The following is a 17,144-nucleotide window of genomic DNA, read 5'->3' as shown; positions in this document are numbered from 1 at the left end:
TGAAATTTATGAAATAATTGATTAAGAAAATCAACTATTTCTGAAATAACCGTTAAAAGAAATTTGAAATTTATGAAAAATTCGGTAAAGAAAATTTGTTTAAAGCTACGCTTTGAGTTTCGTTAAGAAAATATTCAACTGTTCTTAACTTGACAATTTTAATTTTATGGCAATAACTTCCATTTGAACCATTAAATTTGCTAAGGAAAGACTTTGTAAACATTCGCAATAAAGATCCCTAAAAAAACAACTTCAAATAAAATTAACTGCCAAAAAAAATTCAAATTATTTTACCGCTCAAATTCAAATTCAAAAAGTTCGTTAATCAAAGCGACGCTTTTAAAAAATATTTCAATAACAAAAGAACACAAAAATTATGGAAGAGAAAACAAAAACCTTTGTTAAACCAGAGGATGTGAGTTAATTTAACTAATCATTTGCAATGAAACTCATCGTATGACATAAATTCTTTCAGTTTTTGAAGATACAAATTAGAAAACAGCAATTACAGCAGAGATTAAGGCATAAATCGAAAACCACTGCTAGCGATAAACCAGAAAATGATTTGGGTAGCAATAATGTATTTGATAGAAAGAAACGAGCAAATCCGTTTGCAAGGTAAGCATTTTTGGACATTCAGCACATTCCATGATGTTTAAAGTGGATATTTATGAATTTTCAGAGATACAGACCAAAATAACAAAAAATCTCGGGAAGATAGTTTAATTCAAGTAGAAGACACAATATTCGAGCTAATTCACAGTACAAAGTCAAAACCGTCAGCAAATCTTGAGGCACCGATACTAGAAGTACTAAATGAGTATGAAAAGAATGTAATAGGAATTGTGCAAGAAAATACAAAAGAGGAACCGCCAAAAATTGAGATATTAAAGTTCCTGCCTGTTGATTGGAGCATTAAACGATGTATAAGAATATTAAGTAAGACAATGGTAACTCCAAGTACATTAAAGTCATCTGTTGAGGCATCTGGATTGACTGGATTCGTAAGATGCTTAGACATTAAAAATACAAATTCAGGACTTGATATATCAAGCAGTGCGCGGTTCCATCAGAATCTTATGTATTGGCAATCACCACATCTACCGTGGCTTAATTTAGTTCAAAGGAATTCGAGCAATAATAATCCATTCAAATTGAATGAAAATGAAATCGATTCACTGTATAAGGACTGGATGAACAGCTTTAAGAACCTTTTTAATTTATTAAGAGCTCGTCAATGTCCGTACTTTTATGTCTTAGCCAATAATTATAATATATTATTTAGAGCTGCTGGAATCGGTGGACGAGCTGAAATGCATGCTTTATTAACTCCAACTTCTAAAGGATTCCGACAGATGCTTAATGACGAAGAAATTGAGTTTACACAGCCACTGAAGAAATCCGGTAAAAAGAGCTTGACACCAAATAATAGCATAGTAGTAGCACCTGACGAAAATAATGAGGAAGAAGAAGAGGATGAAATGGCATTTTTAGAGGATCTTGGAATTAATAAGTCGGACATAAAGTTTAAGGAAAATATCAAGGCAAAGCAACGAGAACTTGAGGATGATCACGGAGATGTATCGACAGCATTAATTGAAGGTGCTGATTGCCAAACATTTTTCAATTTCCTCCTTAATGCTAAAAGTACGTTACCAAAAGTAGGAAAATTGGCTGGAATTCCACCGACTTTATTAGCTCCAGTTGGATTTTTGGGAGGAACTTTAAGACGACAAAACATGAAAAGTAGTAAATTGAGAATCGATGGTGCTGATTATTTTTCAATAGAATTGATTGGTGCTATATTGCCACATACCGTCCATACATTAACAACATTACTATCGGAACTTAAAGATAACTATAATCTTACTATGGCTAACTATATCAACACAATTGCATTCACAAAAGTATCAAAGGAACTAATTAATGATCTTGATACGTCGCAAACTTTCGCTGACAATGTTTTTGGTGTTGAGAATCTTTCAGATTGTGGAATCGATATGGAAGTGCTGAAAACAATGTGTAGTGTTAAACCTGAAGCTATTAATATTACAGAACGACTACAATATTGTCGAAAATTAGGTGGATTTACATATTTTTAGTGACTTATAGCTTTATTTTAAATCTTAATTTGTTAATAAACTTTTTCTTTTTCTTAAAAAAATATGATGTTGAGAAATGTTCTTAATTAATCTACAATTATGAGTTCATCAATCGCCCAATCCTCATAACTGTTGTCAGGTAAATAGCGTCGGATAATAATTGGAATCTTTCGTTGTTTTAATTCCTTCATGGCAATTTGTAGAGGATCAGTCTCACCTTCCAATTCGACCATAATTGGAGCACACATTGCAATCTGTAAAGCTCGTGTTCCTAGAACTCTTGCGCGCTCATATTTTGTCATATATTTTGTGGTAATTCGCTTATTTTTTGGAACTGATCCGCCATGCTGTTGTCCTGCCATTACGATTTCAATATTATCTCCTTCATCTTCCTGGATATCCTCCAATTCATCATCAACATCATCATCGGCATAGTCGTCTCCTCCAACACTATAATTAAGATTTTTAAAATTTCATGAAAATTTGTATACATCCAGTTTTGATCATTTTTCACTAAATAACTTCAAATTTATTAAATATTTCAATTGCACTTACTCATCTCCATCATAATCTCCGTCATCCATGGTTTTAAATGTATTTAATCAGCAGAAATAACTTGTTAAATTAAATAAATTGTCGCAACTTTTAAGCACGAGAAGTTTCGCTATAAACAAGGGGATAAACAACTTCGAGGGGCAAATCAACTAAGTTTCAAAAGAAGAAAAATTCAAATTTTTGGAAATTCGTTAATTTTAACAAATTTATTGATTAACTTAATACAGTAGGTAGTTTGTTAGGGATTTCTCAAGGTAATGTCATAAAGTAGTTAAAAGATATCTATAAACATAAAATTTAGTAGGTAATCATGTTAAATCGTCTCAATTCGCTTCATAGATGTTACTTTATACAGTATCGTCGTGGAAAAACCATTTCGTTTTTTTCGGATTCTTTGAACATGTCCTAGTATAAATCATATCATCAGGTGGTCGTTCCTTCTTTGTTGCTGACGACAACATACTACGAATGCTTAAACATACAGCACCAACGGATAATGCTGGTGTCCAATCATCCGTCAATATGCTCAAGCATATATGACCATTTGAATAAATATGGGAATGTACAGGAATTTTATCACCAGTAAAAAGGACTGTTGGCGAGTCAAATGGATATTTCTCGTTGAAACTAAATTGAAGTTGAAATGTCTCGCCCTATGAAGAAAAATATGAAATGTCCATAAAATGACGAAATTCAGGAAGTGGATTTCAGTTACCTCATATATTGTTCCATCAGCTCCCTCAATTGTGACAATCCATTCATTTATATTATTTCCTACCTTCTCTTCATCTATAAATATTCCAGGCATAGGATTGGTAAGTAATTCAAGCAATTCCTTCCTCAAACGTCGCTAAATAAAGATCATATTACGAATAAAGAAAATAATACATTGTAAGTTTAATTAATTATCTTTTTCACGTGACATCGAGTCAGACTTACTTCTGCAGGACAAGACATTTTGGAACTTCTTATGAATCTAACATTAAAAATGAGCCAGCATTAGTTTTAAGCCTATAAATAAATTTTTTTCACTATGTTTCTTTATTTCCTAAATAACAACAACTATCTCAGAAGGTAGATAACTTTGTTGCACGCATTCACACTGTGACTGGATACTAAATTACAGAATTTCTGATTGGATTTTTAGATTCAATTAATTTATTGATTATTATATCTAGGGATCTGGATTTCTAAATTAATTATGCAATTACACTTGATTTAAAGCTCAGCTATTCATGAAATGTATCCAATCAGCTGTCTGATTGAGCAATGTAACAAATGGTGTGAATCTCAAAATTCCAGAAAAACTCAACGAATGTTTATAAACTTCCATGCTTACTTTGATTTTAATTATTTAAAAACTCAATTTTTAAAGTTTTTCTCAATATAGATCGTGGCTAAACATTACTTCTATCTCAAAATTCTTGATGTCATGGATAGATACGCGAATTAATGAAAGTATTTAGTGAATTTACCCGTTACAATAATAAAGATTTAAAAAGATTCGTTAAAACTTTAACGAAAATTTTAAAAACCAAAAATCGAAATTACCATTGAATTTTATTAATTCCTCTATATTTCGGTCAATTCAACAAGTTTATTTAGCGTTTTCGGTTAAAAGTGTTCATTAAGTTTGTAAAATCATTATAGTGATTAGTTTTATGTAAAGTGTGTATTGTGTAGATAATTTTAAGCATAAAATCATACAATTTTCCAAGGGATAAACAAAAAAATAGCAAAAAGAAATTTTTTTCAAGAAAAAAAGGAAAATAAATGAAAATTTACTGAAAAATCCTATTTATCAAAGAAATAAGTTGCGTAATCAGTACATCTTTAATCAATTCGGAAGTTGATTCAATAATAATCGGCTAAAAGTAGGGAGAAAAGTGAATATTATTAAAAAGATAATTAGTGTTCATTTGAAAGGTCAAAGAAAAGAAGACAAGAAAAAAAAGAATCAAAATCTCTCATATCTACGGCAAAGTCAAAGTTAAAAATTGTTTAAGTTTTGTTGTGCACTCTGTGCTTTATTTATTTCAAAACAAGCTGGATTTTTCAAGTCTCAAAGATGGATTTTTGGAGCTTGTTGGAGGGTAAGTGAACTAAAAAATATTGGATGTTTACAATCTGTATGATAATTTGTTCTATGGATGTTGTATGATGATGAGAATAAAGAAAGAAAAAAAAATCATGCATATAATTGAATGAACAAGCGTATTTTGATAACCTCTGATTAATCAGCAGTTCATGTAGTGAAAATTTTAATTTCAACTCTTGACGACCTCATTATTCTTCTCATCGATTATGTCTACTTTTAATACACTTCATAAATCAATGATTTTTAATCGAAATAAATTATTTACTCATCGATCCCGCAAAGAACTTGTTATAAAGGAATCTCACAATGTATGTGTTGTAAAAAAAACTTGTTAAGTGACTGTATAAAATTAATATTTCATGATAAATTTCCCATCGAACATCCTCTACAAAAATATATATATTATTTTATCGTGCATATAAGTTAAAAACTGTAGGAAGAAAAAAACTAGAGTAATGTATCAAAGGAAAAATATTTCACCCATTATATAGCGACTTGCGACCCATCCGTATCGTATGTTTTTCTTTTCTCCTCATTTTCCACTTTCTTCATCTCTCATTCGCTCTCTTTCTATCGTCAATATTGTAAAAGAAATGGAAACAAGTAGAAATGATCGTGCATGTCGTGACACGCATTTTACCTCTTGGCACCTGCTTATACTCACAACCTCAGAATCCGTTAAATCAAAATCTGATTCAGCAATATTCCGGAACAAAAAAATAAACTTGACTGAATTGGAACAAAAATTGGCATTTAGTGGTCGGATCGATCGTTTCAACTGACAAAGTATAGCCAAAAAGGCACAAAGCAAAATGCGCAAATAAAAAACACAACAAAGAATGAAAAAGTAGAGGAAAGGAAAGAAAAGAAAAAAGTCGAACGATATGACGCTAGAGAGAGAAAGGAAAATTTTATTGATTTTCTCAACGTGATTTTTCCATATAAGATTTCAAGGGCTTTTTCTTCCATGTACATGCAGCAACTTCTACCTCATGTACAGTATATATATATAATTTCGAAGAAGATTTACACGAGATATTAACATTGGATCAATAATTCGGGAAAGAAAATAAGCTTTTTTTTTACTGCATCATAAATCAATGAAAATTGTGTATATCTGTGCACTAAAACAGACAATTTCATCTTTTTTGAGACTTTTTGGCTGATATAAAAGTGAGCGAAAAATAGCACGAATTTGTGTCATAAGAGCATGGAAGAAAAGAAAAATCAGAAATCTTCGTTAAACAACAAGCTTTACGCTTTTCCGATTGTTTCACGTACGGTTGTTGTTTCATACTTTAATACATTCTTAATTTAATAAAAAAAAATCAAAAAAAACCTTATTTGGCATGTGTATAGGAACAGAAAACTACACACATTATGGTTAGTGCTTACAAATCATTCGTACAATGTGGACTCTTACAAGTCTAATATCAAAAAGTTCATCAACAAATTCAACGGTAGACAATGACACAATTCGTTATTCAGTGATTCCAAGTGATTCTAGTTCACGAAGACATTTGTCTAAAAATTTTAATCTACCATTGGATCTTGATGAAACCATAACGTGCTTTTGTAGGTGAGTGAGTGACTTTATTGAGCGACAGTCATGACTTTATTTTCACTTTTAAAAAGTGGATTAAAAACATATTTTTGAGGCGTGATCTTTGACTCATATTCAGCATGCTCATGCTGACTTTTTAGTGCAACATAAATTGATTAAATCAAACATTAATTTTTCTTTTAAAGGTTCCATTATGAATTGAATGATTTATGCAATAATATTGCTTGTTTAGGAATAAAAGTTATTGGTTTTATGGATTGATCACCTTCTTTATTGAAATATTTTGGTTGCTGACTGACTTTAATTGAAACAAATTTGTTTTCGACCTTCCTATTTCTATTTATTTAGATACATTGCTATTTAATTACGTCATTGTTGTTGTAGTCTCCTCAGTAGTTGTTGTAGTCTCCTCAGGAGTTGTTGTAGTCTCCTCGGTAGTTGTGGTTGTTTCCTCGGTAGTTGTTGTAGTTTCTTCAGGAGTTGTTGTCGTTTCCTCAGTCGTTGTTGTAGTTTCCTCAGGAGTTGTTGTCGTTTCCTCAGTTGTTGTTGTGGTTTCCTCAGTTGTTGTTGTCGTTTCCTCAGTCGTTGAGGTTGTTTCCTCAGTCGTTGTTGTAGTTTCTTCAGTCGTCGTTGTTGTCTCTTCAGTCGTCGTTGTTGTATCCTCAGTAGTTGTTGTGCTCTCAGTTGTTGTGGTTGTACTTTCAGTTGTTGTTGTTGTGCTCTCGGTAGTTGTCGTAGAATCTGAATCTGCATCTGAATTACTGTCTGAGTCATCTCCCGTGCCCGCCGACATATTAGTCTGGTTGATGTTTTGGTTTATAGTGTTTCCATTACCCAAAATAATATTTGAGTTGTTCAAATCTCCAGTCGATATACTCGTGCTTGAGCCATTTCCACTTGATGATGATGATCCAGATGAACTTGAACTAGATCCTGAAGACGAGCCTGAACCTGATATTGTAATATTCAAAAATGGCTTGATAAACTTCTTCCAAAAAAAGATCGCATCGACTTCACAGTTCTGAAAATGACAACAAATTAGACCTCCTTATCTATTTTTTTTTTACCAGCATAAAAAATTTAAGAGCTCAAAACACAAAAAAGTTTAATTGTTGCGTCAAGACTACACACATACACATTATTGGCCAATAAATTTATTTTTCTCTACCTGCAGAGTCATTCCATAAACCAGAAAAGCAAACAATAATGCTAGTCTCATTTTTTGTTGAATGTGCGTAATATTTTCTACTTATCACAAAAAATACAGTGTTGATAACAATATTTATCAAACGATGAACTGCAAGTGATATATGACCGAGTTACTACTTATATACACGAATTTTTATTAAAATTTTTTTTCCCTATCCGTGTTTCTGTTCTGTTCCTTTTGTATTGATTTGAATAATAAGATGATGTACACATGAAATATCCACGTGATTATGCAAACTATAGCAGGTTGTTGCAAAAAGAGAATAAATTTAATGGAAATGGGGGAGGGAAACTAAAGTGTGGCATTTACATTGTTGTTTTTGTAGTTCCGAAAGGACGTCATTTGTGTGCTATCATGAATGTGAACAGCTGTGAAAAATGTGTTTACATAAAATTGAACAAAAAAAAAAAAGGAATTCTTACCGTAACATGCACAATGTGCAGAATAATATAAAGTAGTTTTAAACTTCTGGAATCTGGTTCGATTTATAAAAATTCGTCTCATCTGTTCTTTTCATTTTTGCATATTTGTGTTTATTTCTCAACGAGAACTTTATTAGCATCTGCAATATGATGATTATGTATAAACATAAATGTGATTTCAATGTTTACAGAACTCATGTCTGCATTTCACTTGACTTCCTCAAGTCATTTTTTTTTTATTATTTACTCCACATCAAGGGCGTATCTAGAGACTTGATTTCTTATGCATGACTCAGGTCTGTTTCTCGTCATTCGATAGACCTTAGGTACCCTTAAAGTATAACTTAATACAGCACTGTTATGTAAAAAAGTTTCATAATATTTACTCAGCTGATCAACATCCCAACAGAGAAATTAAATCATTCATGTAAGTGCATTTCCCAATTCCTGTACAATAGGCAGTGAAGCGCAAACAAAGTTTATGTAAAAACATCATATTCGGTAACATTGAAATTCAATCGATGTTTGAGGAAAAAGGGAATATAAAATGTCATATTTACACTTGCGGTTCTTTGTTCTTGTCATTGTTTTGTTGTGTAAATGAATAGGAATACAGGTCGTGTCAGGAAGGAACTTTCAATCATTTTGTGAAAGAAGATACTTATTGCCATGAAGACGCGACCGTGAATGAAGAAGGAGAGATGAAAATAAAAAAATAAATTTATGTGAAAGATAATAAAAAAAACTTTTATTTATATCTCATTCCATCCAATTCCATTTCAAGGAATTTTACACGATTTTCCTTGTTTTCTTTTCATTTGTTTTTATTTTCATCTTCTCATCCTCTCATCGCATATCTAATTTGGCTATTACTTCCTATGGCTACATTCTTCGTATATCGTATGTTATGACTTGTATCAACTTGCATGTATTTGTAAGTCTTACGGAGTGATTCAGGTATATAAAGGAAAGAAATCCTATTGAGTGTGTAATGCGGACTTTTAAAATTAGGATTAAAAACACCTGATAGAGATCAGACGAAAACATTATGTTACGGTTCTAATCAACATTTGTGAGTGTTGAGAGGGATAGACTTTTAAATACTATCAATTCCTTTTTGGGTGGGCGACGCCGTCAGGTGAAAATTAAAGAGAGAAATCCGAAAAGAATGAGTCAGAACAATGTAAAAAAGATCAAAGAGCAGCATGTCAAAAATTCCACAAAAAATTTTAAACTTTTTTTAATTTCTGAGTGAATCTTTTTAATTTTGGGTACCGGTGCGCTTAGTCATTCAATTTGACAGGGAGATTCCTTTGATCTTGGTTATTTTGTCAATTAAGTTGATTGATTTGTTGGGATGTTTACAGTAGATATGCTGCCATTTTTTTATGCTTAATAGTCAATATTTTGAGAAGATTTTGTCGATGATTGATAAAATAAATTGCACAAAACATTTTGAGGTGAGCAAATCCGCCATTTTTGTTTTGAATATTTTACAACCGTTGGATAATTTCGAAAATACTGACAACCTTTTAAATACCACGTGGACGTTCGATAATGAGAGCAACAATGCGCTCTGATCTTCTATTATCAGAGGATTTTCTCTCTGCTAGAATACATGGGAGGGAGAGTTGTTATTTTTTTCTCTGACCTTAAATCATCTAGAATTTCGGCGTAATTGTGAATGAGAAAATTATAGAGCTATTTTAAGCAATGAGAATGAGCAAATTTCGCAAAATAGCATAAAGAAGATTCGAAAATATGTAATTAATTGAAGAAGAAAAATTTATTATTGAAGTTTTTTTGCCTCAAATTTTCTCTCTCATCGTTCTTCTTTATTTCCCATTTGTTTGAGCAAATAAACAATTTCATCACGGTAAAATGATAAAGTTAAACAAACGGTTGTTTCATAACGATGATGATTATAATTTTTTTTTATAACTAACTAGTTCATGCATATCTACTAGATTTTCTACTCTTGATTTATATATTTTTATCATTTTTCATATTCATAAAGCACAACTTTAAGTACAAGATCTTTTTCTTTTATTATTTTTGATGCCAAAAAAATGTCAGAATCATTTTTCTACCTTCAACATATTACATTGACTATCTTGGGAATTTCTGTGCCTCTCTGGTTCCTTCTTTACTTTTTTTATTGCTTCTGATGCTCAATGAAATTGTTCTTACTTGTTCTTGCATTTTTTTTGTTCCTTCCTCTCCTTTATTCCACAATTTTTTTTCTTCTCGTCATGAAAAATATTCATTATGACTGAAGGCAAAAAAAAAAAAAAGATGAAAAGAATGGAACAAGAAAAAGAAAAATATTAAAAAAATTTGAGATGCTTCGCAAAAATGCCATGTGTTGCAACATAAAACATTGTGACTAAACAATGATAAAACAACAGAAACATTGAAAACATTCAACCACTATAGTCAAGTTTCAGAAGGAAAAAAAATACTGTCTGTTAGTTACAAAAATACATCCATCGCGTTAAAGTCGTTCTCTTTGAAAACTCGTACTGATTCATTCGGCCATGAGCTGAAACTGTGTTTTTTGCTGTATATATTTTTTTAAGTTTTTTTGTTAATTCTTCAGTTTCAAAATTTTTCCTCCTAAAGTTTTATTTTTTGTGGGCTTTATGGTGAAATAGTTAACAAGTATCGACAGGAAACGTTTAAAATTTTGATGGTGAAATAAGAGAAAAATCAAAAGAAAATAAAAAAGAGGAAAAAAGTAAAAAATTTTCTTGATCCTTGTCAGTTATATTTTTTGAGTGAATTATTTAAAGATGAAAATTTTTAAGCTATAGCTAAAAAATAATTCAACAAGAATGAGTGAAATAAGAAGAAAAATCATAGTGTAATGAATGAAAAAAGGTGAAACTCGAAAAAGCATAACGAAGTGTGGAAAAGCAAAGAAAATTAACAGTAAATTTTTTTTGAAACAATAAGTAAGAAGAATCTCTATGTATATGGCATAAAATGAACAGTTGGAATGAGCGCAAAAATGAATTACCTCGTAATAATAGTGTTTTCACAAGCATATGGATAGAAACGATTCTAAATGCAAAAAGCAGAAAAGTTCTATTAAATCACAGTGCAACGGGATAAACAAGTCTTGTACACTATGTACATCTAGATTTTGCTTTATATTTCTCTTATATATCTCATTGCCTTCAAAAGCATTGAAACATTTTTCTGCCGTTTTGGCTCTTTTTTATGCTTGTATGAATTGGCACATTCATGTGTGTCTGTTTTCATTTCACAAATAAAAAAAAGTCCTCCTCAAGACTAAGATCAGCTGATACACAATGTGTCATACGTGGACGTTTTTTTTATGTAGCAATAAATGAAATACAACTCGCTCATTTCATGTTTCTACTGCTGATGCTGAAAATATCACTTTTTTATTTCTTCTTCTTCTTGAAAATGTAAATGAGGAAAAATTTTGTTCTCGAGCCAATACAAAGATAGAAAATTGGAAAATTCACGAAAAAAATAAGAAAAATTGTGAAACTTTTTTTTTTCGTCTGTAATGAATCTCATGTGTCCGACAGTGATTAATCTTTTTATTGACTGCTTTCATTAGCGAATGAATAGTTATGAAACGTGCTTGTATCTTTCATTAATTAGAATTAACATGAGAATCTTTGTGTATACATATCTAGTCACTCATTTACAATTATTATTGCCTTAACTCATATGTCGAGTTTCATATGATGATGAATTTAAAAATCTAGTGATGCAATGTTAACAGCAAGTTTTTTTTAACGAAATAACAGCATCATGCTGCTGGTTCCACTCGCTAGCTTGTATGTCGATAGACATAGAGTGAGGAAAAAATCACACGATATGTAATAATTGTAATTGTGACGTTGAATGTATGTCAATTTTCCAATGCGCACTTTTTTCTGTATTTTTTTCTCTCTCCTCTACATCTCCGGCAATTTATATTCCTATGAACTGCCGATGTCGCTTAATTAAATTTAATTGAAAGAAGTCCAAAACAACTAGTGAGAGAGAGAAAAATAAAAACAACAACGCACGATAACAGCAGTGACGAACACAATAATAAAGCAGCGTGGGGCAGTCAAATAAAACTGCTTTAAATGCTTATCAATTGATAATTTTTTTTCGTAGGACATTTAATTATTTTCATTTGAGATGATGATGAAAAATATATAAACATCAACATCGATTATGATGATTAAACTGTACCGACTTAGTGTCGTATGATTTTGATGAAAAGAAGGAGACGATTTATTGACGTAACACAATTAATTCATTTAGCAGCGTATTTTTAATTAAGTTCTGTCTATAATTATGTAAATTATTTACTTACTTACTTGTTTAATGACTAGATTACTGCTACATAGTACTAGTATTTAATGCAAAATGTTATATTTATCAAGGAAAATTTCCAATGAATGAACATTTATTATAGAAAAGAATAAGAAAATTTGAATAATGTTTTCGCGTAAATAGTTTTAACAATTGTAATTTCATGATAAGCGAAAAATCACATACATTTTTTCAAACTATACTGTGAAATGTGCTAAATATATGTGTTAATAGTTCTAACAGAAGGAAATAAGTCGTTGATTTGTAAAGTCGTTCTATTTACATTTTTAATTTGCTTTTTCTTATTAATTATTTGCATAAATTTTTATCGAAAACTTCAAGGCGATTAGTTTATAATACTTTATTTAAAAGTTAGTGCCCTTCTAGGCTCATTTTCTCGGATATGAAAATTTTTCAAGTTGTACAACAGACAATTTTTTTTTGTTAACGATAACAAATTTACTACGCAAATGAATAACTCAAATAAACATGTATTACATTAGTGATATAACTCTGTTCAAAGCACCGAAGCCGTCAATTTATTTCCTATCATGGCTTCTTCCTCTTTCGCCTACTTGCTTTATTTTTTCATTGTCTTTTGGGGGTTGATCGTAAAACACGTGAATATTAATTTAGATTTGTTGACATGATTTGACCTTTCGGTAACATAATTTGTATAGAAAGCCCTTACTAAAGTGTTACGTAATTCATAAATTGAAATTTATTCATATTTTGCAAATATGTTCATCAACCATTTAATTTCTGTTCCGTTTCTTAATCCATAAGATTATTCTTGTTTATTTCATTAAAATGTCATATTATTGTTCCACAAACTTTATGACATGTGACTCTTATTCATAATATCAGATTTCTAAGTCCATCAAAAATCATTCTGGAAAGCTCCAGTGATTTCATAAGAATGAAGCTTAAATTTCCAAGCTTAAATTACAAATGCAAATTTTTTTCCACGTTGTTTTGTTTTTCACTTACTTTATATTCACATTATTTTTTTTGCATTGTAGTTTCACAGCGCACTTTTTTCGCTTGCCTCGTGTAACAGTTTCTATAATGTTCTCTGTAATTTAATAATTTGCATGATGGATATTTTTGTGTCTGACTGTCTTGGTCTCATTTCCTGTATTAGACTAGTTTTATGATGTGATGAACAGATTCTGACAGGTATCTGTGAAATATTTGTATCACTTCCTCGTTTTTATGTCTCATTCTTCATTCATAAATTTTGTGTTATAATAAATTAGTCAAATTTACCTGCTCGTAGAGTCAAGTACATGAAACCCTTAGTCACTGACATACTTCAACGTCCAATTGTGCGTCTAACAAAAAGCAATAATAATATTTAAAGAGGAACGATCCAGTTTATTTACAAATGAATTAATCACCATAAATTTATAGATCATTCACAACAACTTAATTTCTACCTTACATCCTGTTTACATTATTCACCTTTTTATTAAAATTGTCGATTAAAGCGATGAAAATGCGCGACTTATGAAGTTCCATGAAGGCCCAGATATATTTATTTTTCTAAATTTTGCTGACTTTAAAATGTGCTGTCTATGTTGCTGATGATGATGATGAAATTTATAACATTTTTATTTGAGCCCTTGTTATAAAATCTTTTTTACATTATTTTCCATACCATAATTACGATGATTTTTTTTTCTCTCTTTTACACAAAATTCATTGTATTCATGATTATGCGCTGCTATATGGAAATTGGTTAGTATTCGTATCTGTGCCTCAATCCAAATAAGTAAAGTAACTTGCTCTTACATGTATTTTTTTTCCCATTGTATTCTAACTTGAAGAAGAAAATAAAATGCGGCACGGTTATTTGAAGCATCGATGAGATCGAATAAAAAAGTAATAATACAAAACAAAACAGAATTGAGATCACTTTAAAAATTTTCCCTTTTTCTTCTAAACTGAGCTCTCTTACATTTCTTTTGTTTTACATCAAGTCGATGTAATGGAGATGAAGTTTATGTGTCTATCCGTCGATCTTCACTCTCAATACATGATTTTTAGTTGAGGCAGGTATAAGAAAATGATTTTGCATAAATATCTCATCCATCTTCATTCCATCGTCCGATGGGGCTAGAAATACATATTTTAATGTTGTTTGTATTGTTGATGATGATGAACCGTAAATGAAAAGGATGTTGAAAGGGATGAATTTAAAGAAAAAAAACGAGATAAAAAGAACAGAATTTTTAAATCAGTGGGATTCATCCGTTCGTTGTAATTAATTAACCTTCTAGGCCATTTAAAGTAGACCATTTGTTACACAATTAGATGCTGGCAATGTCTGCCCTCTTTTAATGTGCATTAATAATTCTTGGTTAAATATAATTCAATGATCTTTACTTGTATGGAATATGAAAAATATGAAATTAATATTAAAAAGAGAAAGGAACTTGTTCAGCCCAAAATTGGATCTAAAATATCAAATCGATTTGTGTATATTAATTTAATTCAATCAAAATCATTTACACTGACGTTCAGGGTTGATACCTGATGATCAAGCAGAATCTCAATCATGCTGCTCAGCTATTGTTAATTTGTTACATCTGCTCAGTCACCTGATCCATGCCTGTGAAAATGCAAAAAATAAAAACTTTTACTGTCTTAGTCAGCTCAATTACTAATTGAAAATGAAACGCTTGTTGTTGATCATTTATTAATTAATTTAAAACAAAAAATAAAAATTGTTCTGTGTATCAAAATAAATTTTATTTCACGGTCAACGTCATGTCGATTAAACGAACGAAAGACTCATTCTAGCTATTTACATTCTGTGCCAGAAAAGATATCATTTATACACGTGTATTAACATCACTTTTAGTTTTCTTTGCTTCTTCCGAATGCAATTAAACAAAAATATAATAAATTTCGCGCAAAATAAATCGATCGGCATTTACAGCAAATATTTTGCTTGCTTTCTGTTTCGCGAAAAAAAAAATGTTCTGACGAAATTTTAAGTGAGAAAATATTTATAAAATGATATATTTTTTTATGCCTTTTACAGAGCTCTTTTTGGTATTGAAGGTTTCGCTATTTCAATTCAGTGCTGTTTTCATATTGTTTAGTAATTTGCAACTTAAGCTATTAAAAAAAAGCTGCTGAAATATAATTTCTGCTACTTGCTGTGCTTTGTTGAAATACTAAAAGGAAAGGAAAAAAGAAAAAAAAAAATTGCTGAAGTGTAACATACAAAAAATAAAAGAAAAAGAACTTTTCATAGTCAAACGTATGTTAAAAAGTCATAAAGTACATGCACGTTTAGAAACAAAATATATAAAAATTTATATAAATCATAATAAAGGAAGTGAAAAAAGACTATTACATAAACTGAATTATAAACTTTGATCAAAACGTTGCCGAAAATTGAAAGCCTTAAAGGTCTGGTGAGAATGTTACGATCACCAGCACATATAATTGGTCCAACAACACCAGCCACCACAACATCAGGCTTATTTGACTCATGCCATCGAAAAATAAGACTGATAGGAGGCAATTTTGCATTTTTCGGTGGTCTTATGTCGTAAGTATTATTTTCTTATTGTTGTCCTTTGTAGCTTTATGGATTCAGGGATTGTTAAAGAATTCGTGAAGGGCTTCACCCATAATTCTGAGTCATTTGGTTGCAATGGAAAGTTAAAAAAATCCCCAAAATTGACAACTCATACCCCAAACTGAGTGGTATCCAAAGAATTCACCCGAACATTATTAGTGATGATGACTTAAGCGATATTATTCAATGATTTCAAAAAAAAGTCCGTCTTGAGAAATATTCTAAGCATTCACCACACGGTTCATCTGATTCCATTAGTACATCTACAAAAAATGTTCATCTTCTTTTAATTCTTCGGTATTATTCAATTGAAAAAATTCATTCTTTGAATAGAAATAATAAAAAAAGGTATATAAGAAATTGTATATGTATAAAGATTGTGTTAAAATCGATGATTATTGTTCTTTTTTTCTCTTTAACGGAACTAAATCCCATCCATTTACTTACTCACACTTCTTCTTCGTCTTTACCTTCTTTGTACTTATTTCTTCATTCTTTATTATTGAATCAACTGGTTGAGGAAAAATTGAGAGAGAAAAATTTTCGACCGACGTAGTTTTTTTATTAATTGATGGAAGAAATATTGTAAAGAAGTACAAGGAATTGGTGGAAATAAAAAAGTCTGAAGAAGAGAGTAATAATAACCGCGATTGTGTAAAAATAATAATAATAATATAAAAGTAATTCAAGAATTTCATTGTATGTAAAAAAGAAAGGTCTGGCTGGAAATGTCGAAATAATAAGAAGGAAGACGATGTAAGAAAGAGAAATAAGTTAAAATCATTCTGGATGGAATTTTCTTTTTTTAAGAACATAATGATTAAGGGTATTTTTGCCTACATATGTGTTCGATGAAGACAATAGTAATGCCGACATTACAGTATGTATGTTATTTTTCCGTCTTATGTTATTTTCAACTTGACGGGGCTTTCGTGCTTAACGCAATGAGTTTTCTATTTCATTCTGAAGTTTACCAGTTTTTTTTTGCTTGCTTGTTATGTAATAATTCATTGCGAGGTATAATGCGTAACAATAACATTTCTTATGGAGGATTTATGCAAGTGCTCTTCTAATCTACTTTTTGTTTGCTTCCGAATGAATAAAATAAATATGACGGTAGTCTAAATTAATTTCTTAAGAGTCTCTTCCTTTATCTTCTTCTTTTTTCCCATGATGATGATGATATGCCTATTGTTCTCATAAGATTCGGTCTTGATGGTATTAATAAGCTTGTCTGTGGGAGTATAATGTTAA

General features: G+C 30.6%; 5 protein-coding genes across 10 annotated transcripts in view; 2 read left to right on the top strand and 3 right to left on the bottom strand.

Annotated features, from left to right (window-relative positions):
• Nucleotides 1-349: 349 nt before the first annotated feature.
• On the top strand, nucleotides 350-2,158 carry hd (humpty dumpty). Its single transcript, XM_070641369.1, has 3 exons — nucleotides 350-415; nucleotides 476-618; nucleotides 683-2,158. The coding sequence occupies exons 1-3, from the start codon at nucleotides 377-379 to the stop codon at nucleotides 2,100-2,102; spliced, it is 1,602 nt and encodes a 533-aa protein (XP_070497470.1). The 5' UTR covers nucleotides 350-376; the 3' UTR covers nucleotides 2,103-2,158.
• Nucleotides 2,079-2,799, bottom strand: Polr2F (RNA polymerase II subunit RpII18). Its single transcript, XM_070641371.1, has 2 exons — nucleotides 2,658-2,799; nucleotides 2,079-2,552 (listed from the first exon to the last, which is right to left on the bottom strand). Exons 1-2 carry the CDS (start codon nucleotides 2,684-2,686, stop codon nucleotides 2,189-2,191), a joined length of 393 nt encoding a protein of 130 aa, XP_070497472.1. The 5' UTR covers nucleotides 2,687-2,799; the 3' UTR covers nucleotides 2,079-2,188.
• A 35-nt stretch (nucleotides 2,800-2,834) lies between these two features.
• On the bottom strand, nucleotides 2,835-3,750 carry LOC139091343 (probable ubiquitin-conjugating enzyme E2 W-B). The gene is made up of 3 exons (XM_070641379.1): nucleotides 3,597-3,750; nucleotides 3,373-3,507; nucleotides 2,835-3,310 (listed from the first exon to the last, which is right to left on the bottom strand). Exons 1-3 carry the CDS (start codon nucleotides 3,612-3,614, stop codon nucleotides 3,005-3,007), a joined length of 459 nt encoding a protein of 152 aa, XP_070497480.1. The 5' UTR covers nucleotides 3,615-3,750; the 3' UTR covers nucleotides 2,835-3,004.
• A 2,399-nt stretch (nucleotides 3,751-6,149) lies between these two features.
• Mob2 (MOB kinase activator 2) overlaps nucleotides 6,150-17,144 on the top strand; it is a 33,952-nt gene continuing 22,957 nt past the window's right edge. Inside the window, exons 1-2 of one of the 2 annotated variants that reach the window (XM_070641239.1) lie at nucleotides 10,439-10,831; nucleotides 15,345-15,860. In XM_070641239.1, the coding sequence (XP_070497340.1) occupies nucleotides 15,730-15,860 (131 nt within the window). In that variant the 5' untranslated portion in view covers nucleotides 10,439-10,831; nucleotides 15,345-15,729. Of the gene's footprint in view, nucleotides 6,335-10,438; nucleotides 10,832-15,344; nucleotides 15,861-17,144 lie in introns of those variants that run through there. The other variant, XM_070641238.1, reaches the window with a different exon arrangement.
• Nucleotides 6,589-9,554, bottom strand: LOC139091340 (threonine-rich protein-like). 5 transcript variants are annotated; one of them, XM_070641377.1, is made up of 4 exons: nucleotides 7,952-9,551; nucleotides 7,839-7,897; nucleotides 7,488-7,765; nucleotides 6,589-7,340 (listed from the first exon to the last, which is right to left on the bottom strand). In XM_070641377.1, the coding sequence occupies exons 3-4, from the start codon at nucleotides 7,536-7,538 to the stop codon at nucleotides 6,684-6,686; spliced, it is 708 nt and encodes a 235-aa protein (XP_070497478.1). In that variant the 5' UTR covers nucleotides 7,539-7,765; nucleotides 7,839-7,897; nucleotides 7,952-9,551; the 3' UTR covers nucleotides 6,589-6,683. The 5 variants fall into 5 exon arrangements, with proteins under 5 accessions (XP_070497478.1, XP_070497477.1, XP_070497475.1 ...); XM_070641376.1 differs by lacking the exon at nucleotides 7,488-7,765 and having other exon boundaries at nucleotides 7,952-9,554; XM_070641374.1 differs by lacking the exon at nucleotides 7,488-7,765 and having other exon boundaries at nucleotides 7,839-8,282; nucleotides 8,338-9,552.

The sequence above is a fragment of the Chironomus tepperi genome, unplaced genomic scaffold (assembly GCF_022539635.2).
Source record: "Chironomus tepperi strain 1889 unplaced genomic scaffold, CSIRO-AGI_Ctep_v1 contig_244, whole genome shotgun sequence".
Taxonomy (NCBI): domain Eukaryota; kingdom Metazoa; phylum Arthropoda; class Insecta; order Diptera; family Chironomidae; genus Chironomus; species Chironomus tepperi.
The sequence above is the reverse complement of the archived record's forward strand: the minus strand, read 5'-3'. Positions and strand labels throughout refer to the sequence as shown.

Bases quoted from the DNA above. Each gene is read 5' to 3' on its own strand.
- Polr2F (XM_070641371.1), bottom strand. From the start codon at position 2,686: ATGGATGACGGAGATTATGATGGAGATGA. The intron at 2,553-2,657 runs GTAAGTGCAATT...TCTTAATTATAG, and splicing joins GGAGATTATGATGGAGATGA to TGTTGGAGGAGACGACTATG.
- hd (XM_070641369.1), top strand. From the start codon at position 377: ATGGAAGAGAAAACAAAAACCTTTGTTAAACCAGAGGAT. The intron at 416-475 runs GTGAGTTAATTT...AAATTCTTTCAG, and splicing joins CCTTTGTTAAACCAGAGGAT to TTTTTGAAGATACAAATTAG. The intron at 619-682 runs GTAAGCATTTTT...ATGAATTTTCAG, and splicing joins CGAGCAAATCCGTTTGCAAG to AGATACAGACCAAAATAACA.
- LOC139091340 (XM_070641373.1), bottom strand. From the start codon at position 8,033: ATGAGACGAATTTTTATAAATCGAACCAGATTCCAGAAGTTTAAAACT. The intron at 7,341-7,838 runs GTAAATGCCACA...TGTCATTTTCAG, and splicing joins GGAACTACAAAAACAACAAT to AACTGTGAAGTCGATGCGAT.
- LOC139091343 (XM_070641379.1), bottom strand. The intron at 3,311-3,372 runs GTAACTGAAATC...TTTTCTTCATAG, and splicing joins CTGATGGAACAATATATGAG to GGCGAGACATTTCAACTTCA.